The 24825-nt window shown below is 40.6% G+C and overlaps 3 protein-coding genes and 1 long non-coding RNA gene across 6 annotated transcripts; 1 reads left to right on the top strand and 3 right to left on the bottom strand.

The window, feature by feature from the left end:
- Positions 1 to 2836: 2836 nt before the first annotated feature.
- Positions 2837 to 5065, bottom strand: LOC147326376 (uncharacterized). 2 transcript variants are annotated; one of them, XM_086301585.1, is made up of 4 exons: positions 4503 to 5065; positions 4035 to 4193; positions 3900 to 3956; positions 2837 to 3467 (listed from the first exon to the last, which is right to left on the bottom strand). In XM_086301585.1, exons 1-4 carry the CDS (start codon positions 5062 to 5064, stop codon positions 3220 to 3222), a joined length of 1026 nt encoding a protein of 341 aa, XP_086157711.1. In that variant the 5' UTR covers position 5065; the 3' UTR covers positions 2837 to 3219. The 2 variants fall into 2 exon arrangements, with proteins under 2 accessions (XP_086157711.1, XP_086157712.1); XM_086301586.1 differs by having other exon boundaries at positions 3900 to 3953.
- Positions 5066 to 5073: 8 nt separating this feature from the next.
- Positions 5074 to 6184, bottom strand: LOC147326375 (uncharacterized; the record flags this gene model as incomplete). The annotated part of the gene is made up of 1 exon (XM_086297783.1): positions 5074 to 6184. A coding segment is annotated over exon 1 (1092 nt), but the record flags the coding sequence as incomplete, so codon positions are not given.
- A 2747-nt stretch (positions 6185 to 8931) lies between these two features.
- On the top strand, positions 8932 to 14714 carry LOC147326374 (uncharacterized). 2 transcript variants are annotated; one of them, XR_015130470.1, is made up of 4 exons: positions 8932 to 9141; positions 10650 to 10704; positions 10961 to 11056; positions 13940 to 14714. It is a non-coding gene; the product is annotated as an uncharacterized LOC147326374 (long non-coding RNA). The 2 variants fall into 2 exon arrangements; XR_015130469.1 differs by having other exon boundaries at positions 8932 to 9491.
- A 2548-nt stretch (positions 14715 to 17262) lies between these two features.
- On the bottom strand, positions 17263 to 19252 carry LOC147326373 (histone-lysine N-methyltransferase set-1-like). The gene is made up of 5 exons (XM_086301587.1): positions 19201 to 19252; positions 18381 to 18506; positions 18135 to 18297; positions 17823 to 18015; positions 17263 to 17527 (listed from the first exon to the last, which is right to left on the bottom strand). The coding sequence occupies exons 2-5, from the start codon at positions 18481 to 18483 to the stop codon at positions 17417 to 17419; spliced, it is 570 nt and encodes a 189-aa protein (XP_086157713.1). The 5' UTR covers positions 18484 to 18506; positions 19201 to 19252; the 3' UTR covers positions 17263 to 17416.
- Between the last annotated feature and the right edge of the window lie 5573 nt (positions 19253 to 24825).

The following is a 24825-nucleotide window of genomic DNA, read 5'->3' as shown; positions in this document are numbered from 1 at the left end:
CTGCTTCTTAATTCAGATAAAACTGAGGTTATTGTACTCGGCCCTGAAAAGCCTAGAAATATGGTATCTAACCAGATTCTTACTCTGGATGGCATTACCTTGGCCTCCAGTAATGCTGTGAGGAACCTTGGAGTAATTTTTGACCAGGACATGTCCTTCAATGCACATATTAAACAAATATGTAAGACTGCGTTCTTCCATTTGCGCAATATCTCTAAAATTAGAAATATCCTGTCTCAGAGTGACGCTGAGAAACTAGTTCACGCATTTATTACTTCCAGGCTGGACTACTGTAATTCATTATTATCAGGATGTCCAAAAAACTCACTGAAAAGCCTTCAGCTAATCCAAAATGCTGCAGCAAGAGTACTGACAGGGACTAGAAAGAGAGAGCATATTTCTCCTGTTTTGGCTTCCCTTCATTGGCTTCCTGTTAAATCCAGAATTGAATTCAAACTCCTGCTCCTCACATACAAGGTCTTAAATAATCAGGCCCCATCTTATCTTAATGACCTTGTAGTACCATATCACCCTATTAGAGCACTTCGCTCTCGCTCTGCAGGCCTACTTGTTGTTCCTAGAGTATTTAAAAGTAGAATGTGAGGGAGAGCCTTCAGTTTTCAGGCCCCTCTTCTGTGGAACCAGCTTCCAGTTTGGATTCAGGAGACAGACACTATCTCTACTTTCAAGATTAGGCTTCAAACTTTCCTTTTTGCTAAAGCATATAGTTAGGGCTGGACCAGGTGACCCTGAATCCTCCCTTAGTTATGCTGCAATAGACATAGGCTGCTGGGGGATTCCCATGATGCATTGAGTTTTTCCTTTCCAGTCACCTTTCTCACTCACTATGTATTAACAGACCTCTCTGCATTGAATCATATCTGTTGTTAACCTCTGTCTCTCTTCCACAGCATGTCTTTTATCCTGTCTTCCTTCTCTCACCCCAACCGGTCGCAGCAGATGGCCGCCCCTCCCTGAGCCCTGTTCTGTGCTTTTTAACACAACAGCGCATTCGAAATCGAAGTTCTTGCCTGCAACATATTAATATACTTGCTTTTTTACGGAAAAAATAAACATAACGAAGGTTCCGTTTTACTTACAAGTTTCTCCAAATGTGCTCTCCAGTCGCTCGAGAAGGGCAGCCATATTGAACAGAATTTTCTGTCAACGTCGTTCAGGTTAGAGAGAAAACGTCATGACGTAGTTGACATACACATGCGGAGCTCGGAAAAAAAACATTTACTCAAAAATCATAATTAAGAAAGCAGTATTTACTCTTAACTTCTAAGCCATGTACAATTATAACTGTTTGAATCGTTAACAGAACAAAAGTTTTAAGTTGTTTCAACTTTGAGGAATTTCAATTGTTATATCCACAAACTTTATAAGTCAGGTAGACTGTTGGGGTTTACAGTGCAGTAAAACTTGGCAAAGGACAATACTGTGTCATGAACACCTGTGCCTTTGATGCCTTCTGTCAAAGTCTGTGCTGCGTTTACTGTGACAGTCGTACTGCTCAAAACATGTTGAATAGTTCAGAGGAGAACAAAGTATTCCAGCTTGTGAAATCCCTTGCTTCAAAGGGTGTCACTCAACATGCCTATTCATTGAGGGCAGAGGTGCTGAGCTCAATATTCTGCCCTGTTCAGTTGAAGACTGGTGTTCATCGTGTTGATGCACAGTGCCATGTGTCCACAGTAATTCAAAAAACAATGACGGAAAATCCAAGTGTTCACTTCACAAGACAGTGTTCCTCCCAGTACTGCAAACTTTACACACCAAACACAAGGCAAATACCTTTTGTTTCCATTGATCTGTCAGTCCTCTCAGCTTCTGGCATAGCTCACCTTCAGTCTGCTGTTGAACAAGGGCTCAACCTTCCAGCATCGCCATGCCTAAGACCAATCGAAAGTCCTGATGCATCTCCAACAGCATTTAAAACAGATTCATCAGGAAAGCAACTTTGCACAGGGACTGTTTGTCACAGTTTCACCCTGAGAGAGCTTGTATGGATTGTGTTAATGGAAAATTGTATTTAGTAGTCAGTATAATCTTTTAGTGATATAAGTTTGCATATGGTAGAATACTGCATGTAGTTATTTGTATTAGGAAATATTCAACCATGTATACTTAGAGGCATATAATTAATTGTGTGTGATCTTTAACAGGCTGCAAAGGCTTGGTGTGTATTCCACACTAGAATGCACACCCACATCCTGGGAGCACGAGAGAGGTCATACCTTCTCTTATTGTTTTATGGTAGGATTGACGTAGTTACATCTGTTTTAGTCTAAGTGCTTTAACTGCTTGACTTCCTCACCAATGTTATCTAGGGTGAGGGAGGTCTACCCTCTTCCTGACCAAGGATCTGCCTTTTATGACCCTTTGATCAGCAGGACACACACACACACACACACACACACACACACACACACACACACACACACACACACACACACACACACACACACACACACACACACACACATACGGGTCTATGTGGTATGGAGGGACTATCCTACGTCAATCCGCCCGGTGGTGGTTTAAGTGGACTACCCTTTTCAATGGACTTAGAGCCAAGGGAGCGAGGTTAAAGTGTTCGAAAAAATCTGAAAAAAATTTGGGTCACTTCAGACCTCATACACTCCCTATAGAAGTCTAGATACACTGATACACACCAACCAGACTCTATTGTGTTTTCTGGAGACATTGTCCACTTGACAACAATGTGTTTTATGAGGTCCAAAAAAAACAATATTGGGTCTTTAAAGGGACAATGATGTAATATTTAAATAGCTCATCATTACCATGAATACACATCTGACAGGACACAGGATTACTGGAACATCATTTTATTAGTGTTCTTGGATCTGAACATTAATTTTAACCATAAATAAAAAAAGAAATCTATGGACAAAAATGCCCACGCTTCCCACAGAAATATAAAAATATAGAAAACAGAAAAATTAAAAACATTTAAAATGAATTTTAATAGTTTAAAGGTAAATATTAAGGGGAGAAAATATGCATTTATAATTTTTTATTTTAAATATAACCCGTCAAAAAAAAACCCTAAATAAATTAAATGTAAAAATTATGAAATACAAACTGCTTCTGTATTTAACAAGAACTTTTTTTTTTCTTTAAACAGAACATCAGTGTTAACAACAATTGGCAATCTGACCAAGATGTAAAACCACATCTGGCTAAACAGTTATTTTAATTCATTTTTTTCTGCCTTTTTGCAGTTAATCCTCTGTTTCTTACAAAATCTCTTATGTTTTGAACTGTTCTTCCTGCCAACACCGGATCTTCTACCAATTTGCAATGACTGCATTCATTTTTGGTGGCTAGTTTCCCTTCGTTTATGTGGTCTTTAAAATGCCTCATCACTGCAGCAACCTCAGCCTTGGACCACATGTTTTTGGGAGCTCTTCGGGAATTGTGGGATTGAGCAGCATTTTTCTCTGGAAGATATATAAAGTAGTAGTAGTTAAAACAAACAAAAAACCAAACAAAAAAAACAAAAAACATTTGCTTGTTAAAAGAATGGATGCTACCCTGTACTAACTTCTGAAATGTGTTGCTACCATCAATATCAAAACGAGCTAAAATTCTCTTTGAAAATTTATCAAATTTCTAAAATGAGACAACATTTAGTGTTCCGCTGTGAATAAAAGACTGAATAAAAAGTTGAATAAAAGTCTCTTGATGCATGCTCAATCATCCAGGTAAGTAAATCCCAAAACGTTGATTCTGTTAATCTGGACGTAGCGTTTTCAGTTGGAGAAACATTTTGTCACTCATCCAAGTGACTTTTTGCCACCACTCTGCAGTTTGCCATATGTTGCAAAGTGATGAAACAATAATAAGCTTAGAGAACCAACTGCACCCCTTACCTTCAGAGGGAGCAGCAGTCTCACTTGCTGCAGGCATTGTGAGTGGTCCTTCATCTGCTGATTACACAATTTGATTAAGTTTTAATATTTGTAACAAACATTTTATCCACAGAAACCAAGCTAGTGGTAACTTACCACAATCTACAGTGTCTTGGAGCTGCGCTGTGTTTGTGGAATCAGCTACTGCATGTACAGGCTCACTGGTGCCACACGCCGACATTGTGAGTGCTGTGTCATCATCATCTGATTCACTCTCACTGTCCTTTGTTTCAGCATCACTTAATGCAATTTCATCTGAGAAATTGTGGGGGGGGGAAAAAACAAAACAAAAAAACAAACAAACACAACCCCCCCAAAAACCTCACATTAACAACGAGATATGACAAAATACAGAACAAATACTGGAAATTATAGTACATAGTTTTACTATTTAAGGCCACCACTCTGCAGTTTGCCAAATGTTGCAAAGTGATGAAACAATAGACTTCAAGAACCTTAAATCATGGACATTTAACAGAATGGTCTGTGCTTTTAGGTTTTAATTCTGTTGATAAAGCATAATATTCAACTACTGCCCTAATATTTGCTCCTTTCAATACAAACCTTCTATTTTGATCTCATCCAGTGATTTCCCCTGGATCTGGGAAAGATGTCCTTTTTCCAGTGTTAAAAGCAGTTTGGAAATCTTGGCCAGCTGTGTTGTGGGAACTGGTAATCTGTAGAATTCGCGGTGAACGTGGATATCATGACCCAGGAAATCTGCAACCTGATCAAGTTCGTTGTTTTTCAAATTAAGGACTTGTGAGAGTGTGGCAACATGTTTTCTGAGCTGTGTCGATCTTAGATACTCAGGCTGCTTTGCTCCACACTGGTGTGCATGAACACGCAAGGAGTCCATTCCTCTGTAATGACTCATTGATCGGGGTCTTGCAAAGAGGTAGATATTAGTGGCACAAATACCACAGTCAGGCCTCCTACTAACCAGTAGTGACAGAGCATCCAGCATGCTTGGTGTTAGCAGAACTGGAACATTTCTGTCCCTTTTTCCCATTATTTCTATTCTACAGAAATAGTTACAGAGTCTCTGTTCCATTTCTGAGAGCCCCATGGCAACATCTGTGTGGAGTGCTGTTTTGTCTCTTTCAAGAAAACTTTTGAGGCGCATCTTTGAAACCCCTCCAGAACGTCTTCGGTTGAACACAATGATTTGTGAGAGTGTAACTTGTGCAAGTTGGGCATAATTCTGAGCTGTGGCTTCGTTCTCCAAGCTGCAAAAGGCACTTTCTGCAGATTTTTGAAGGTAGTGATGGAGAATCCGAACATCTTCTGTAAAGGGCAATGTTGATGGCTTGTTAAACTTTGCCTCACTCAATGTGTTCAAGGCACGGTGAGACACCATCTCGGACCATTTGGAGACATACAACTTCTTGAACGCATCAGTGGACTTGATTAGGGCTTCATCCTCTGTCATGAGGGCACGACAATGGATAATGTCAGACATTTTATGCAGTGTATGTCCCAGTTTCAGCGCAAGGCTTGGAGTTTTGTATGACAGTGTCTCTTCATCAAAACCTGAAACTTTCTTTACTGCTTGCACAACTCTCTGGAAATTAGCAGGCTTAATAGCTTCTTCCATGTTATGCACTGAGAATTCTGTGCGCAGACACAACAACAAACGTCCCGCTTCACGAAGCTTCTGTCGTATATAATCATACTTTGTAGGGTCTTGTCCATGTTTATTGTAGAGGGACTGGGCAAACTGAATAACAGTAAAGTCATTTCGCACAGCTGAGGCAATCTCATCTTGTTTCATAACAGCAAGAACCTTCCAGACTCCACTTGACACCTGCGGATAACACTGAGACTCCAGAGTTAAAGCCAGGCCGAGTACTTTGGTTCTTCCAGGTTCTTTATCCGTGTCATCTTTTGGTTTGTTCGGACATCTGCGGACATGTCTCCAAAGATCCTTGCGAACATACATCCCTTGACAATAAAAGCAATGAGCGAACTTTCCCTCTACTGCTTTAATCTTGGGTCTTCTCTTCACTTTCAGTGGTCCCACTCCACCATGCAAAACTGCAGCATTATGCTTAAAATTTCCCTTATTTCTCAATTTCTCTAACAGACTTTTACGCTCGTTTGAGTCTCTAGGCAGGGAAAATGCATGCACAACATCAGGAGCCGTTTTGTGCGTTTTCAGGTGGCGGGAAATTTTAGCTTGTGGTTTGCCACAAAAATAGCAGTAATTTCTTTTACTTAAAGTCATTTTTTCTGATTCAGTTTCGCAAAGCTCATTTTTATCTTGTGGCTTGTCCTTTGTCAAGTTGTGGATTAAATTCATTGAATCTGATTGTTCATGCGCTTTGGAGATGTCATTTTGGCATAGCAGACCTTTTGATGTGCTTGGCAATAATGAGATGTCTTCATCTGAATCTTCATCATATGACTCTGAATCTGGCACATATTCTTCTTCTGATATGCTGTGGTTGCCATCATCATCGCTTGATATTTGATCCAGAACTGAATGTGGCAATCCATCCTCCCCTGAATATTCAGAAATTTCTTCTTTCTGGAATGTAAGAACAAAAGTTATTTTAATTGATCAATACTTTAGACAGGTAAAAAATAAACTGAAAAACAAAGTCAAGCCAAATATGAATGGGATACACACCTGTGTTGACTGGTGGCAATTCTGATTTGCCAATTTTGTAAGGCAAGATTTGTGCCAGACCCCTAAACAAACTGAAACACATTTTGATAGACTTAATTTAGCTTTGCAGTTCTATTTAAGTGAAGTAGTTTTTTGTCAAAGCATTGCAGTAATGTCAAATGCTGAAAAAAAAAAAACAAACCAAACTGTTCACACTTAAGGATATTTTAATGACTACACATACACTGCTAATCCCCCCCCCCCCCCCCCCCCCCAAAAAAAGGACATCCCAGATGTGAATGAAGGAATTATTCTTATTAAATACTTTGTTCTTTAGGTAGTTGAATGGCATGAAAGTGTGTAGTTGAATGTGTGTGGCCTCCAGATGCCTGTATGACTTCCCTACAATGCCTGGGCATGCACGGGATGAGGTGGCGGATGGTCTCCTGAAGGATCTCCTCCAAGACCTGGACTAAAGCATCTGCCAACCCCTGGACAGTTTGTGGTGGATGGAGTGAGACATGATTTAGGTCTGGGGAACAGGCGGGCCAGTCCATAGCATCAATGCCTTTGTCATGGAGGAACTGCTGACATACTCCAGCCACATTGTTACCCAATGACAGTCAGGCTCTCTGGCAGGTACAGAAATGCCACCCCTCACCATTACTGACCCACTGCCAATATGATCATGCTGGAGGATGTTGCAGGCAGCAGAACGTTCCCCACGGCATCTCCAGACTGTCACGTGCTCAGTTTGAACCTCCTTTCAGCTGTGAGGAGCATAGGGTGCCCGTGCCGAAGTTGCCAAACTTTGTGTTTTCTGGCAAATGCCAAGCATCCTGCATGGTGTTGGGCTGCAAGCTCAATCCCCACCTGTGGACGCTGGACCCTCAAGCCACCCTCATGAAGTCAGTTTCTGACCATTTGAGCAGACAGATGCACATTTGTGGCCTGTTTGAGGTCATTTTGCAGGGCTCCTCTTGTTCCTCCTTGCACAAAGGTGGAGGTAGCGGTCCTGCTGCTGGGTTGTTGCCCTCCTATGGCCTACTCCACATCCAGGTAGCACCTCCATGCTCTGGACACTGCACTAACAGACACAGCAAACCTTCTTGCCACAGCTCACATTGATGTGCTACGCTAGATGAGCTGCACTACCTGAGCCACTTGTGTGGGTTGTAGACCGTCTCATGCTACCACTAAAATGAAATCACCGCCAGCATTCAAAAGTGACCATAACATCAGCCAGAAAGCATAGGTGCTGAGAAGTGGTCTGTGGTCACCACCTGCAGAACCAGTCCTTTATTATGGTGAATTGACTATAATTTCCACTTGTTGTCTACTCTATTTGCAAAACAGCATGTGAAACTGGTTGTCAGTGTTACTTCCTAAGTGAACAGTTTGATTTCACAGAAGTGTGTTCTGACTTGGAGTAACATCGCATTGTTTAAGTGTTCCCTTTATTATTTTGAGCAGTTTATGTTATGGAATGGGGAATTGAGGACAATCCCAAGTATACCATTTTTACAAGGTCCTGCACCAATGAGGTAATACTACATTTCTTTAATTAGACGTGACCACCCATTAATTAAAAAGGGAGCAGTGTTCATTTCAGCTAGTCTTAACTTGTTGAACTCTATTAATGCTTTTTACTATACACTGTACCTATTCACTAAATGTCTCACCTTTGCACTTATACCCAAGCCACTTGAGGGAGGAAACCGGTCCCACACACTGAATGCACTTGTCCAAAGATGATATTGTTGTGCACACCAGACGATGATTGTGAAACTGTTAGCAAAATATTGCAACATTTATTTGTTTTGGACAGTTGGAAAGGTGAGGTGTTTTCAATTCAGTTGCAGATATCAACTAATAAACTTCGTCCATGTAAATCACATCACACCCAGGTGACTGCCAAACACACACACACACACAGCATCCATAAAGAATGATGTGTGTGTGTGTGTTGGGGGGGGATTTTTTCTTCTGAAAAAAATACTGGCTACAATAATTAACAACTGATTCCTTTGCAATCATCCATCCTCTTCCACTTATCCTTATCAGGATTGTGGGGTAGCAAGCAGGTTTGGGGCCTATACCAGCTACCATAGGGCAGTACAACCTGGACAGATCACCAGTCTAACATGGAAGGACAAGCATTTGCATTCACACCAAAGGGCAGTTTTGAATCACCAGTTAACCTAACCCCATAAGCTACATCTTTGGACTGTGCACTGTAATCCCTAACAGTTGTTCTAGCTCATAACTAATAAGCTCATAACACTCAAATGTCGTTTTGTAGTTGAGCAAACTATAAAGTATTGAGCTCTGTTGGCTTTTATGCAGCTTTAATTGAATAGGGCTCAATATTTTTTAGCTAAATTTTTTGGAACGCTCAAAAAGTTTAAGAAGCATATATTAGTGACGTTCTGGTGGGTGGAGTCTTGTCGCTCCCTCAGGAAAGCTTAGTCAGCCATCTTGAATTTACCTTGATACGGGGAAGTTTTGGCCAGCCCGTGTGGATTAAGAGTCCCCAACTTCAACCCACCACGACCACCACCTTATTTTTTTTCATCAACTGCCCTAAATTTGGTAAGTCTAACGTGTTTTTGTTTTGTTTAAATTTAATTTCGATAAACATTCTTTTTTATTTTTTACTGGAAATATATTCGTACTTTGTGCACAGTGAATGTTTGTTATAAATGAATTCGAATCCAAGTAATTGTAATTTTAGAAGTTTTCTAATGTGACAAATACGTAATGTTATTTCAAATTAGAATGATGTAACGTTTTGGCGGTTTTCCGTGGGGGACAACATTTCCCATAATGCATTGTATTCTTGCCCGGGAAGTTGACGGTGGCAGTTCTAGCTCCATGCATTTGAACTTTCTACTAAAACTTTCCACTGGTTGTCGTATTCGCCGGTAACGTACGTGCGTATTGTGAGTATACTTATTTCAATAAGTGTCCGTGTTACACAGTCAGTAGTTTACGCTGTTGAGCTGTGTGTGTGTGCTAGCATGAAGCGAACAATAATAAACAACATGAGTGTGTTATCATGATGGTAATTAGACACGTTTGTATTTTTTCGTAGTCTCAAATGTGTGGTTGTGAGATAATCTCGAAATCCTTTTAACAGTTTAGAGGGGTATTCCACTAAGCGAGCTCTACAAGTCAAGGCTTGCGGAAAAATGCATCGCCTGATTCAGCCTAACATTATACACTGGTCGAACTCGGTGCTACGAACGAAGTTCAGCTAAATTGTTCGCGCTAATTCGACAAGGCTCAACCAGCCAGACTGAGGCGCCTCCTTGACACCTTTAAGCCAGACCCTATCGATCTTTGCTAGATAAATTGAAATGAAATGAAAATAAAGAGCCGCGTTCTGCTCCCAGGCTAAGAAAGAATCATTGATGCAGACTGTGCGGATCACAAATACTCCCTAACCTGTAAGGCTGGGGTGTCCAAACTTTTTTCACTGAGGGCTACTTACTAGAAATTAGGTAAATAACCTTAACTTTAGTGTATTAAAGTGTATTAAAGATCACAAAATCACTTAAAAGTGGTCGAATATGTTATATTGTTGAATATAATTAAAGACAAAACTGCTTTCATCACAGCTTTCCATAAATGGATCTTTATTGATTCATTCAGAAAAAGCTTTGGTAGCTTATTTTCAGAACAGCAGCCTCAAATTTCTTCTTAGACAGAAGATTTACAGCACAGAGAAAAAACAATAAAAGGGAAAATAGGACGGGTAAATTTCAAGTTTGTTATTTAAGTTATTAAGCTTAGCAACACACCTATCAACATTAGTTTGAAACGGTTAACATTAACAGACTGAACTGGACTTAATAACAGGAGTGCATATAATCTTAGTAAATTATTGTGGTGAGTATCAGCTGCGCTGGGTATGTAAATCGGGCCATCCAGCTGCGGTGCTGATTCGACGTCACTCGTGCCAAAAATCCGGACAAATGTCACTTGATCAAGGAGCAGATCTGCATCAGATGAGATCAGCTGACTACTTGTGTGTGTGTGCTGTGCAAGAAATGTTTTTGAACATTAATAAGTCGTCTTTGTGCACATATTGTTTACAGATATCAGACTGCAAAGAGCGCTACAGAGAGTCAACATTTCACCAGTTGTCAGTGGGTGAGTTTTATAATTTGTGTCCCAATTTAAATAAAAAATAAATACAAAGAAACTAGAGAATTTTGCCTTGAATTATTCAAAATTTTTAGATTTTTTTTGGGTTACCCTTCTAGATTGACAGGTTTAGCCCGTTACACAAAAAGTTTGGACACCCCTGATCTATAACAATGACAATCAGAACATGGCTATCCAACACTTTGTTTTTACTCTGCATTTGTGTAAATACTATTCTAATAGATATTGTGTGTTCATCTAGGAACAGCATGATGTAAATACAAGACGGGCCCTCGTCCTTCGTGCACTTCCTGTGTACCTGCGTGAAGATGCCTCCACGTTATTCAGGACTTGTGATGTAAGTGTACTGGCCTCAGCATCAACCATATGACATTGCTCAGAACTCAAGGAGAACCAGGGTGTACAGTGGGGCAAAAAAGTATTTAGTCAGCCACCGATTGTGCAAGTTCCCCCACTTAAAAAAATGACAGAGGTCAGTAATTTGCACCAGAGGTACACTTCAACTGTGAGAGACAGAATGTGAAAAAAAATCCATGAATTCACATGGTAGGATTTGTAAAGAATTTATTCGTAAATTAGGGTGGAAAATAAGTATTTGGTCACCTCAAACAAGGAAAATCTCTGGCTCACACAGACCTGTAAGGTCTTCTGTAAGAAGCTTTTCTGTCCCCCACTCGTTACCTGTATGAATGGCACCTGTTTGAACTCATCATCTGTATAAAAGAGACCTGTCCACAGCCTCAAACAGTCAGACTCCAAACTCCGCCATGGCCAAGACCAAAGAGCTTTCGAAGGACACCAGGAAAAGTATTGTAGACCTGCACCAGACTGGGAAGAGTGAATCTACAATAGGCAAGCAGCTTGGTGTGCAAAAATCAACTGTGGGAGCAATCATCAGAAAATGGAAGACATACAAGACCACTGATAATCTCCCTCGATCTGGGGCTCCACGCAAGATCTCATCCCGTGGGATCAAAATGATCATGAGAACGGGGAGCAAAGATCCCAGAACCACACAGGGGGACCTGGTGAATGACCTGCAGAGAGCTGGGACCAAAGTAACAAAGGTCACCATCAGTAACACACTACAACGGCAGGGAATCAAATCCCGCAGTGCCAGACGTGTTCCGCTGCTGAAGCCAGTGCATGTCCAGGCCCGTCTGAAGTTTGCCAGAGAGCACATGGATGATACAGCAGAGGATTGGGAGACTGTCATGTGGTCAGATGAAACCAAAGTAGAACTTTTGGGTATAAACTCAACTCGTCGTGTTTGGAGGAAGAAGAATACTGAGTTGCATCCCAAGAACACCATACCTACTGTGAAGCATGGGGGTGGAAACATCATGTTATGGGGCTGTTTTTCTGCCAAGGGGACAGGACGACTGATCCGTGTTAAGGACAGAATGAATGGGGCCATGTATCGTGAGATTTTGAGCCAAAACCTCCTTCCATCAGTGAGAACTTTGAAGATGAAACGAGGCTGGGTCTTCCAACATGACAATGATCCAAAACACACCGCCCGGGCAACAAAGGAGTGGCTCCGTAAGAAGCATTTGAAAGTCCTGGAGTGGCCTAGCCAGTCTCCAGACCTCAACCCCATAGAAAATCTGTGGCGGGAGTTGAAAGTCCGTGTTGCTCGGCGACAGCCCCAAAACATCACTGCTCTCGAGAAGATCTGCATGGAGGAATGGGCCAAAATACCAGCTACTGTGTGTGCAAACCTGGTAAAGACCTATAGTAAACGTTTGACCTCTGTTATTGCCAACAAAGGTTATGTTACAAAGTATTGAGTTGTATTTTTGTTATTGACCAAATACTTATTTTCCACCCTGATTTACGAATAAATTCTTTACAAATCCTACCATGTGGATTCATGGATTTTTTTTTCACATTCTGTCTCTCACAGTTAAAGTGTACCTCTGGTGCAAATTACTGACCTCTGTCATCATTTTAGGTGGGGGAACTTGCACAATCGGTGGCTGACTAAGGCTACGTTCACACTGCAGGCGAAAGCGCATCAAATCCGATTTTTTTTTTACCCTATGCGACCCATATCCGATCATGCTATGACAGTGTGAACGGCGCAAATCCGATATTTTCAAATCCGATCTGGGTCACTTTCGTATGTGGTACTGAATCCGATACATATCCGATGTTTTAGAAAGCGACTGCTGTTTGAACGGTCAAGTCGCATTAAATCCGCCTTTTACGTCACCGACACACTGAAGCCAATTATCAGCGCCAGAGAAGCGCCCGAGAAGACATCGCGAACGCTTCCTGGCCATCCAGTGTAGATGTTAGTGAAACTGTTGGGAAGACAACGTAAACATTTTATTTGTACTGTATAATCTGCAGATTCTGACAGAAATCTGCAACTATCCTTTGAAGCACCGCTCCTCTCTTAAACAGCAATAAGGATCATTATTAGGTTAATTACATTATTATGTAAATAACAAAATAACTTAAAGCAAAAACTGGGAAACGTGAAGTCCGAAGTCTTTATATTAAGGGCCATCAGTCAAACAATACTGTTGCTCTGGGTCTAAACAGAGCGCGTTGTGTGTGACATCTTCTTTTGCGCATGCGGGCCGCTTTGAGCGTTCACACTAGAGCGCGTTTGCTGTCGCATTTTATTTGTAGTGTGAACGAGCAGACAAAAAAATCGGATTTGATCAAAAAATCGGAATTGAGCATTAAGACCTGCAGTGTGAACGTAGCCTAAATACTTTTTTGCCCCACTGTATATCAGGAAGGATGTTCAACACAGTCCTCATCTGACTTGTTTTCTCCCATATATCAACTATTGTTGAATAAGATTGCAAGAAGATTGTTACGCATAAACCAGAAAACATGAAAATAGTTGAAAGATTATTATACAAAAAAAATCTGCAGATAAAAACTATCTCCCTTTTTAAAATTCAAGTGTTCTATTTTTTTGGAGGTGCCATGTTGTGGTCAGAGAAATGTTTGGTAAATAACAAAAACAAATATCTTGGCATATATTTATTATTGAAAACATTTATTTGCACATATGTTTTGAAACCAAACCCAAATTAAGATTATTGTAATGCATCATGATGTATCGCAATATCAAATTAAATCGTTGACATTATAATCCTAAAAGAAACGTGCGACTTATGAAGATTCACACCTCTAATCAATAGCATGATTTGTGTCCTTGTGGGGCTGAACTCATTCTTGTATTATTTTTGTTTTGCAGTCAGCAGATGGTCCAGACCTCACTGACACTCCTGTGGCTCTGCTGACAGTTGTCACGGATGACACTACTGATTCGGCCCTCTTCAGTCCCGAAAGCATCTGCATTGTCGTTGAGGATGAAATACTTGTGAATGGTCCCACAAATCTGGCTGAGTCATTTCTCCTGCTCTTTGGGTACATCTATGCATTAGACCTACAATACCCAAAGAAACTTGAGCTTACATTCACATTTATCCAAAAGGTTGTGATGTGCCTTGAGGACAACAAACCACTGAAAGGGCGTCTACTGATGCTGAAGAATGATTTGTTCAATGAGTGAATCACTCAGAATGGACTACTTGTTAAGCTGAGTATTGAGGAAGCTTTTTTGTTTGTTTTTTTCCTAATCATTTGCCTCTTCTACCTCACATTTAAGATGAATGACTGTTCAGTTCACTATTCATGTTTAATGTTCTGTTGCCTAATACGTAAATGCACTGCCTTGATGTTTGTTCCCTATAAGTACAGCAGTGGAAACCAGTACTGTTTTTTTTATGTATTTTTAAAAAAGAAAGTGAGCTGCAGCTGTCAAGGTACAGTAAGTGTTAAATGCATCAATGTTCTAATAGCTGCAATTGCTGTTAATACTGAAAATGTTATTGAATTTTAGAATTGAGATGGAGACCCTTGGAGTCTTTTTCTCTTGTTTTATTTATGAAGCACTTTTTTATGAGTGAGCTCTGTTGTTTGTGCCTTTTTAAAAGCACATTGTGTTTAATAAAAAGTTGTTAAATTGTTAGTGTTGTTACTTTCATGTTTTCTAACACTTTTAGCTGATTATAATTTACTGGGTAAACAGTTTAGAATTATTTGTAAGTGTATTTCCCACAGTATTTTAAAAAATATTGAAGATTTTAAGTGTTATTTCCCATATTATAAGTTAGAAAATATGAAAAAGTTTGAGTTTATTTCCCACATCGTATGAGTTGCAATATGTAAAATATTTTGAGTGTCTTTCCCACCTTAATTAAGTTGAAAAAATTGAACATTTTGAGTTTATTACTCCCTAATTATAAGTTGAGGAATATCAACATTTATGAGTTAACATTGAGGTAATTTAAGGCAACTGCAACTATAATTTTTATTGTAGTTAAACTTAAAACTTTTAAAAACATCACTAAAAAATTGTTGTGTAATCTGTTACACAACAATTTTTGAGTTCTGTGAACTTATTAGGTTTTACAGTGTGGGAAGAAGCCAGAGTACACAGCCAGAGAGAACCCATGCACTACAGCAGTAAAAAGTGCCTAAAACAAGTTAAGAAGTTGTATAGTACTATCTGAAGGAAACGGTTTCCAGGGCCTACTCCGTGGATCGGCTTCCTCCGAGGCGTGGACGTCTATCAGCAGAGAATGTACCTTCACCTATCAGCAGAGAATGTCCCTTAGTCTGTAACACAGTCAAATATATTCTCAAGTAATATTCAAGCATGCCATTCAGCGTGTTAGTACGAGCTCGGGAGCAGCTTGGGAGAACAAGAAAACAGAGACTGCTTTAGATTGTCTTCCCAAAGTGACTCAACTTTATTCACAAGTACAACAGTTTATATAGAGGGTAAAAATTCATGAGACAGCAGATTTATCAGTTTAAACCAGTACAGACCAAGATAAGGCAGCGTCTTCCTGCCCTTGGGTGAAGAAGCATCCTTTGTGTAGTTTATCAGTTCAGCTACAATTGTGATTATCTCAGCGACATATTTTCAAGGCACAAAACGAAGAGTTCTTTCATTAGTGAAATCTGAAACAAACCATTTGGCCTTCAACAGGCGTCTAAAAGATTAAGAAACTAATGTAGCTGAGGGAGTGATCTCTGTGGTATTTCAACCTTGTACCAGCCTGTGATTCTCACACATCAATTCTTGGGTCAAAGAGAAAAACACTGAAACAAAGGGGCCTTATTGAATGACAGAGTTTTCCTGCATAATGTCACTATAAAACAATATCCAGTAAATGCTACCATGGTACTAAAATACCTAACACTATCTATCTTAATGTTCAAGCCTGAGTTTCAAACCATTTCAACATAGAAACAAAGCACATGTAGTCAGTTCTGCATGCTGTAGGTCAAACTGTCAAAAAATACAAGAAGACCCCTCCTAAAACCAGAGTGATGTCACCATGAAGCAAACTTTGACGGAGTCTCCCAATAACAGTGTGGTCCTCCTAAGTCACATTTGGGTGGTTAACACACACACACACACACACACACACACACACACACACACACACACACACACTCAGATGTTATCCAGACTTGCACTTTGAAACAATGAAAAGGACCTACAAGCCACGGTCCATGTAAATCACATCACACCCAGGTGACTGCCAAACACACACACACAGCATCCATAAAGAATGATGATAGATTAAATTATTAGTTCATTAAGTGGTACACTGGATTATATTTACCCTTTCAGGCTCTGGATGTTTCAGGTCCAGATCATTGTTTGGAAAGCTGTTTGGTTGCGGCTTTAGGCAGCTCACAGTCTTCTGAATCTGGCTGGTCTCAGTCTTCATGTGTAACAGATAGAAAATGAATATACAGTGCATTTTTGAAGAGGCTTTTGAAACATTAAATAAACTGTATGAGAAAGATAAGTTTCAAGCTAATGTCTTTAAAATATTCACTGTCATGTATAGAGAATTTAAGTCCCTATGATTAAGAGACAAATAGTCAGTGTGATTTCTTTATTTTTTAAGCCATTGCTAAAGGAGTAAAACAATCACCTGTAGCAGCAACGAACTGTCACTAGGGCCCATTTATCTTCGAGGGCCAAAATTTAAAATGAATCTAACTAAAGAGGCTACACAGCAAAATCTCCAGTGTTAAATTAACACTAGAGAGTGTCTATATGGGTCCACACAACACTGTTGAGTGTTAAATTAACACTTTTAACAGTGTTATATGTTTAAAAGTAACCTAGTCAGTTTTGAAGATTAACAGTGGCTAACACTGAGCAGTGCTGATTTTCTAACACTGGAATATTTCTAACATTTTGAGTTATTTTCCAGTGTTAGAAAATCAGCACTGCTCAGTGTTAGCCATTGTTAATCTTCAAAACTGACTAGGTTACTTTTAAACATATAACACTGTCAAAAGTGTTAATTTAACACTCAACAGTGTTGTATTTAACACTGTCTATAAGGGTCCACACAGTGGACCCTTATAGACACTCTCCAGTGTTAATTTAACACTGGAGATTTTGCTGTGTAGAATCACATTAAACATCAATCACTGTTAAAATTTAGAAACCGAAAGCCATTTTTTTTATTTCTGCATACCTGCTGATATTTTTTTAGTGCTTTTAGAGGGCTTTGATGTGGCAGCCATCACAATTGCCTGTTTTCCATTAGTACCTACCCCTGTTTTTCCAGTAGGTTATAGTACCATGTAGTTTTTCAGTAACTACTGCACCAAGGTTCCAAGTGATCCAAAGTGATCAGAAAATTTGACATAGACTGAATGCCACCAGGTGGCTGGTCAATGGTGTCACTCGATAAGTTATGAGTGCGCCTCCTTCGTGAAAATCCAAGCCATCATTTTTGAAACTCTGAAATGTTTGAAATAGCGACCAAAATTAACAGCGTGATCCCTGAATTGAACACTAAAGTATAGACTGAGCAGCAGGCATTTTGTCACCTTGACGTCCATGCTTGCTGTGGCATTTATATCACTGGATGCTCGGCTGCATTGCTATAGTGACCCCAGGCACAGTAGGTGATACTCAATTTCAGTGAAAAACTAGATGCCCTAAGTCACGTTAAGCCAATTTGAGTAGGTACAAATGTAAAAATGGCTTACGGTATGCAATTTATCAGTTCCAAAAAGTACAATTGTAGAAATACCTTGCATCTCCAGAGCCAATCCGAGTCACCATAATTATAGTCTATTTCTTCGCCTGGACTTATGTCTCTGCTTGCAAATAAGCATAGATGGGGCTTTCCATTGATATTTAATATTTTCATCTTAGCACTTGGACTGATGTGGTTGTCGTTGACAAGTCTGCCTAATGACCCATCTTCTTGAGATGCATCCACACTGTGGGGTTAGGCAAAAAAGTATTAGCTTAACTAGTTAGTTAGGAAGCTTTTTTTTTTCATAAATCAAAAGCAATGTGTCATTTAATCTTAATCAAACTACACTGATATAATATGCACCACCAGAGTTTTCCATCAAACTTGAATTCAAACATGAACACCTTCAGGCTGTCATGATAAACTCTGTGTCTCCGCTCACATTCTTCTTTTGTTATGAGTTTACCTCTGTATTCCAAAAGGAAGTCTCCTTTTTGGAATGGAACAGTCGTGAAAATGCCCCGACCTGAATTGCAGAGGCATACCAAGTGAGTGACAAAAGACAAAGTGACAAACTCCAAATCTAATCCAAACTAAAGACCAACTTACCTTTGAAGGCATTTATGTAGTGGATATCAAGTCCCAGTTTGTCCCTTCCAGCAGAAACATGACAGACTGCATCCTCCCGTGGAGGAATGCGTCTCCTTCGCATGTTCTCCTGTACGTTTTGATTGGCTGTATTACCAAAGCATATAAAGTATTACGATTAACGTCATCATTGTCATCATCATCAGTAGTAGCAAAACTAGCAGTAGTGTAGTTTACAGCATAAACACAGCTGACTTATTCATAGTCCTAATTTATGCCTTCTTTTAAAATGTTAAAGGCCTAGTACTCAAAATGGCGACATGTGACATTTCTGTAATGGCGACTGCAGAGAGTGATACAAGTACTGAGAAAGCTTAGGCATCAAAACTGTAAGAAGTTTTTTCTTCAGGCATATAAATAAATACACGACTAAATACACTTATACCCTTGCTTTTATTTTAGGGCTGTCAGCAGAATGGACAGACATTGGACAAACTGCCCGAAATTAGCTAACAGCGACATCAGGGATTTTGACTCAGACTGCGCTGGTTTAATTGTTAATCGCGTTAGTCGCGATGTCGGCATTAACACGTTTAAGCCACAATAATGCTTTAACACCGAGTAAATCCTAACACGGGTTAGCCCGCTTTATCGCGTTGACGCGGTTAGTCGTCAGCCCTATTTTATTTACTCAATGACAAACGCTGGGGCCGTTTTACTTCTTCAAAGACTCACTAACAGTCCATAAAGCATAAATTAAACCAGTTTAATATAGGCCTGTGCACCTATAATTTCATATAGTATTAAAGTCATGGTGCATTTTACATTAAAAAAGGCTTACCTTTGTGTTTTTAATCCGTCTTCGTATTGCCGTCGACATACACTTGTTAAAGGGCACATTTACAAGTCATGTTTTAGGGGGACACATGAATACACAGCAAAAAGTCGAAATGTCCCCGGAGCCCAGGTACAGCGCAGGTCAAATGTCAATCCATACCACATAGACGCACTCTCACACACACACACACACACACACACACACACACACACACACACACACACACACACACACACACACACACACACACACACACACACATACGTTCAATGGAGTATAAAATAAAGACCAGGGCAGTTCCTCACCTGAGTCTCTCAGTAGGGAGCTGCCCTTGCTAGCAAGAACTCTGTGTGTTTCTCTTCTCTGAGTCTTTACTGAAGAAGTGTTTTAGAATATTTTCCCTAACAGATTGACACAGACCTTGGAAAATGCTCTACAGAAACTCTGGAGCACAGTTTTCACAGTCCAAAAAGGTTTTTGCTTACTGAATTCCCATCCACTCTGCTACTTCAAGGAGAGAAATTCACACTGAAAGCAGTCATTACATTTCAGGAGGGCCCAACACCAGAAACACTCGGGCATTATATGACATTCTGTAACAGGACCCCGTACATCTGGGAGATGTATGATGACCTAAGAAAGGATGTAACCATAGCATCTGAAAACACCAGCGTATGTCCGCACGCTGTGCTCTACACAAAGAAATGATGGCAAGATCTCATGAAAGAAAGTCCTTTTCTAGTTTGTGAGTTAGATGATGGAAATAGCTGTTATTTTTCAGTTATTGTATTAGACTTGTGAGGCTCAGACAGTTCAATGTATTTACCTTTTCTAACAGGAAACATATATACTACATTGTTCTCGTAGTTTTGTATTTTGTTACCAGCAAATAAAGTTTTTTCTCTAACCGAATGCATTAATTATTTTAAATGCTATATTTAACCTAGTTTTTAAATAAGTTATTGCAGTTTGATTACTAGGTTTAAGAGTGTGATCATAAGAAAAAAATATCCAATGCTGGTTAATATCTCTCAATTTCTTTACGGTAAAGAAAGTGGCTGGTTGAGCTTTAGAAACTTTTGGTAATATCTTTAAAATGAAAGCGGCACAAACGACAATTTTAGCAGCACAAACCAGCACAAACGTAGCACAAACGTTTGACACCAGTTTTGTTTGATTCCATTACTGTGGGGGGGCTGGTTGACCTCTGATGACCTCTAGAAATTTTTATCAATATCTTTAAAATGAAAGCGGCACAAATGACAATTTTAGCAGCACAAACCAGCACAAACGTAGCACAAACATTTGACATCAATTTTGTTCGATTCCATTAATGTGGGGGGGCTGGTTGACCTTTTGACCTTTACATTTTCATTAATATCTTTAAAATGAAAGCGGCACAAACGACAATTTTAGCAGCACAAACGTAGCACAAACGTTTGATACCACTTTTGTTGGATTTGGGTAATGTGGGGGGGGCTGGTTGACCTCTGATGACCTCTAGAAATTTTGATTAATATCTTTAAAATGATAGTAGCAGAAATGAAAATTTTTGCAGCACAAACCAGCACAAACGTAGCACAAACGTTTGATACCACTTTTGTTGGATTTGAAGAAGGTGGGGGGCCAACTTCACTCACATGACTTTTCTGTTCATTTTAAGCAGCAGAAGTGAGGCGCATGTCTGTGTGCGTGTGTATGGAGCCATTGGGTGCAGTCACTATAGCAACCAGGCTCACACCTGCCTGCTTAACTAGCTCTGTCTCTCACTCTGCCAAGATTCATCTTAAACACTTCTCTTTCAACTGCTGCTGTGTCCTCAGTGTTTGCTCTACAGGTATGATTTTACCCTCAAAACATTGCCATCGTTGTTCTCTTTCCAGCACCTTGTCTTTCAAAGCTCAGACATTTAAAATTTTTAAACTGTGTGGATCCAAGTGGAGGGATCACATTTTAGTCATTCAGTGACTCAAAGAATATGAACTTTTAATATTCATTCAGAGGTTTTCTGACTCTAAATTTTCTTTTCTCATTTCTAAGGTTTTTCTAATTTACAATTAAAACATTTTCAGCTTTTTTCCAACTTCTTCTTCTGTGTAAACGTCAGCTTTTAGCACTTCAGCACTTTTGTTTTCAGATTAAATTCTTTTTCTTTTTTTCTCATTCAAACTTTTTAACTTAAAATTCAGCAATTAATTCATTTCAATGCATACATTCAGATTCAAGCATTCACACTGCAGTTTCTTCAGAAAATGCACTTTCTAGTTGACAACTAGAATACATACTTACATCATGTATGGACCAATGAAGAGGAAGCCATGAATCAAGCCAAAGTTAGAAACTTAAGAAAACTTTTTTTTTCCTTTTCTTTTTTTTTTTTTTACCAATGTTTGTAATTAGGGTGTAGATAGGTACACAAAGCTACATCATCTGGGGCTGGAAAAGAAAAGCAGCACTGAGGTGCTGAAAGATGCAGTTCCAATAGTGGCCACTTGAGGCTGGGAATCATGGGTGTCCCATGTTAAAATGTCCAACTTTAAACATGGATAGTTTCTGTCTATGATAACTGAACTCTTTCTCAGAATCAAACTGCTTCAGTTTTGCTGAGGCTTAAAGTTTGGGTGCATGTCCTCTTTGATGAACTCTTTGGCTTCCACTAATACACTGTGGCTGAACTGAACCTCTCAACTGTGTTTGTGCTCATGGTGCCTTTTGGAGTATTTTTTTTTAATGACAAATAGTCTGGCCTGCTAACTGCTACAAACCATCCACAAACCATCCACTTCAGTTTTGCTGAGTAAAATGCTAGTATTTTATTCATCTGTTTCTTTGCTTTAAAAGAGTCTTCACGTTACATCAGAGCTACTGGGACATGCACACATGAAAGTCAAAACAGTAGTGCAGTCCTTTGCTCTCCAGTCATCTTATGAACGTCTTTGAGTTTAGCCAAAATGCCGGATAGCTGCTGCCTTTTCGTGTTTCTTTACAGCAGCCAGAAGGGCGTAGAATATGGCACCAACATGTGAACACACCCCTCCTGACCCTGCCTTACAGGTCAAATCACGCCAATCCCTGCATTTCCACAGTAACCTAGTCTGTCAATGGAGGCTCATTTAAACTGTAGGACTGATTCACTGTAAAATTCCAAGTCAACAAAATATAAGATTTACACGTGATCATTCATTTCAGCAAACAACAATTTCTTGTTCTTCACCTCTCTGATGACAACCATATTTACCCATCCAGATCGAAAACGCATGTAGATGTCCGTACTTTGAAAGCTTTGACCTTGGTACCAGTGTAAGGTGATCGAGCCATATAAGACGCCACCGAACTGGAGCTCTGGGAGAGACATTGATTTAATTTAAATGTAGATAAAGCTGCCAGCGAAAAGTATGGCTCACAAGTCCCAAAATCCATAGTTTCTCTGAATGCAGCTTGCTAACGTTAGCCCAGATTTGTGACTCCAAAAATCCAACATGGTGGCCATGTTGTTTTCTTTGCAGGGTCCTGAAATCAGTGTGGGATGTCCATGTGGCTACAAACACATCATAGTCTATGAATGATAGAAAATAAAATCTAAACCATAGCAACATTACATTACACCTGTGATATCTTTAGCATTGAAGGTGTCTTTATTTGGTATTCAGTAAATGTATCTCCTCATCTTTGTTAATGCTACATTTTTTTTAACTACCATTTGTTGTTACCATGGCAATGATTCCCTTCAATAAAGATTGTTGTTGTTGTTGATGTTGTTGGCATCATCCAGCACCACAGGCCCTGGTGTGCTGATGATGGCCTAACAGGAAGCACTGTCCCTGATGTAAAGTATATGGCCTCAGCCAACAACAGTGGCCCTGCTGAAATGTGGATGGTATCATCGAGTAGCACAGGCCCTGGTGTAATGTGGATGGAATCATCCAACAGTACAGTCCCTGGTGTGGTGAAGATCGCCTCACAGGAAGCAGTGTCCCTGATGTAAAGTGTATGGCCTTAGCCAACCACAATGGCCCTGGTGAAATGTGGATGGTATAGGCCAGCACAACAGGGCATGTTGTAATGTGAATGTCCTCACCAGTAGACCAGGCCCTTGTGTACTGTGGATGGCATCAGCCAGCAACACAAGCCCTGGTGAAATGTGGATGGTATCAACGAGTAGCACAGGCCTTGGTATAATGTGGATGGCCTCATCCAGCAACACCACAGGCCCTGGTGAAATGTGGTTGTTTTCGGCCAGCAACACAGGCCTTTGGGTAATTTGGATGGCAAGCAGCACAGGCCCTGGTCTGGTGAAGATGGCCTCACAGGAATCACTGGACCTGGTGTATTTTCGATGTCATCAGCAAGCAGCACAGACCCTGTTCTAGTGAAGATGGCCTCACAGAAATCTTTGGCCCTGGTGTATTGTGGATGGCATCAGCCATCAACACAGGCCCTCGTGAAATATAGGTGGCCTCAGCCAGCAACACAGTCCCTGGTCTAATGTTAATGTCCTCAGCCAACACCATTGGCCCTGGTGTAATGTGGATGGTATTGGCTAGCACCACAGGCCCTTGTATAACGTGAATGGCCTCATCCAAAAACACTGGCCCTGGTGAAATGTGGATGGTATCGGCCAGCACCACAGGCCCTGGTGTAATGTGAATGTCCTCAGCCAGTAGCACAGGCCCTGGTGTAATGTAAATGTCCTCAGCCAGTAGCACAGGCCCTGTTGTGATGTGGATGGCCTCATCTAACAACTCTGTCGCTGGTGAAATATGGATGGTATTGGTCAGCACCACACACCCTGGTGAAATGTGCATGATATCGGTCAGCACCACAGGCCCAGGTGTAATGTGGATGGCATCAACGAGCAGCAGAGGCCCTGGTGTGGTGAAGATGGCCTCACAGGAAGCACTGTCCCTTGTGTAATGTGTATGGCCTCAGCCAACAACAGTGGCCCTGGTGAAATGTGGATTATATTGGCCTGCACCACAGGCCCTGGTGTAATGTGAATATCCTCAGCCAGTAGTAAAGGCCCTTGTGTTTTGTGGAACGCATCAGCCAGCAACACAATCCCTGGTGAAATGTGAATGGCCTAATCCAGCACCACAGGCCCTGGTTTGGTGATGATTGCCACACAGGAAGAACTGTACCTGGTGTAATGAGGATGGCCTCATCCAACAGTACAGGCCCTAGTGTTGTGAAGATGGCCTCACAGGAAGCACAGGCCATGGTGTAATGTGGATGGCCTCAGACAGCAGCCAGGCCCTGGTGAAATGTAGATGGCCACAGCCGGCAACATGCGCTCTGGTGAAATGTAGTCTGCCTCAGCCAGTAGCACAGGCCCTGTTGTGGTGAAGATGGCCTCACAGGAAGCACTGTCCCTGGTGTAATGTGTATTTCCTCAGGCAACAACACTGGCCCTGGTGAAATGTGGATGGTATTGACCAACACCACAGGCCCTGGCGTAATGTGAATGTCCTCTGCCAACACCACTGGCCCTGGTGTAATGGGGATGGCATCAGCCAGTAGCACAGGCCCTTGTGTATTGTGGATCGCATCAGCCAGCAACACAAGCCCTCGTGAAATATAGGTGGCCTCAGACAGCAGCTGCTGTCGTGAAGTGGGCCTCAGAGGGAGCAC

Source organism: Aulonocara sp. 'chitande type north' Nkhata Bay, linkage group LG7 (genome assembly GCF_057382095.1).
Source record: "Aulonocara sp. 'chitande type north' Nkhata Bay isolate Kocher_YH1m ecotype deep benthic linkage group LG7, A_spYH_male_GT1.1, whole genome shotgun sequence".
NCBI classification, from domain to species: Eukaryota; Metazoa; Chordata; class Actinopteri; order Cichliformes; family Cichlidae; genus Aulonocara; species Aulonocara sp. 'chitande type north' Nkhata Bay.
This window is presented reverse-complemented; position numbering and strand designations above follow the sequence as displayed.

Excerpts from the sequence above, each read along its gene's own strand:
- LOC147326376 (XM_086301585.1), bottom strand. The coding sequence starts at position 5,064 with ATGCGCCTCAAAAGTTTTCTTGAAAGAGACAAAACAGCACTCCACACA. Across the intron at positions 4,194-4,502 it reads GGATGAGATCAAAATAGAAG|ATGAAATTGCATTAAGTGAT; the intron begins GTTTGTATTGAA and ends ACAATTTCTCAG. Across the intron at positions 3,468-3,899 it reads GACTGCTGCTCCCTCTGAAG|AGAAAAATGCTGCTCAATCC; the intron begins GTAAGGGGTGCA and ends TATATCTTCCAG.
- LOC147326373 (XM_086301587.1), bottom strand. The coding sequence starts at position 18,483 with ATGCGAAGGAGACGCATTCCTCCACGGGAGGATGCAGTCTGTCATGTT. Across the intron at positions 18,298-18,380 it reads CTACATAAATGCCTTCAAAG|GTCGGGGCATTTTCACGACT; the intron begins GTAAGTTGGTCT and ends TCTGCAATTCAG. Across the intron at positions 18,016-18,134 it reads TTTGATGGAAAACTCTGGTG|TGTGGATGCATCTCAAGAAG; the intron begins GTGCATATTATA and ends CTAACCCCACAG.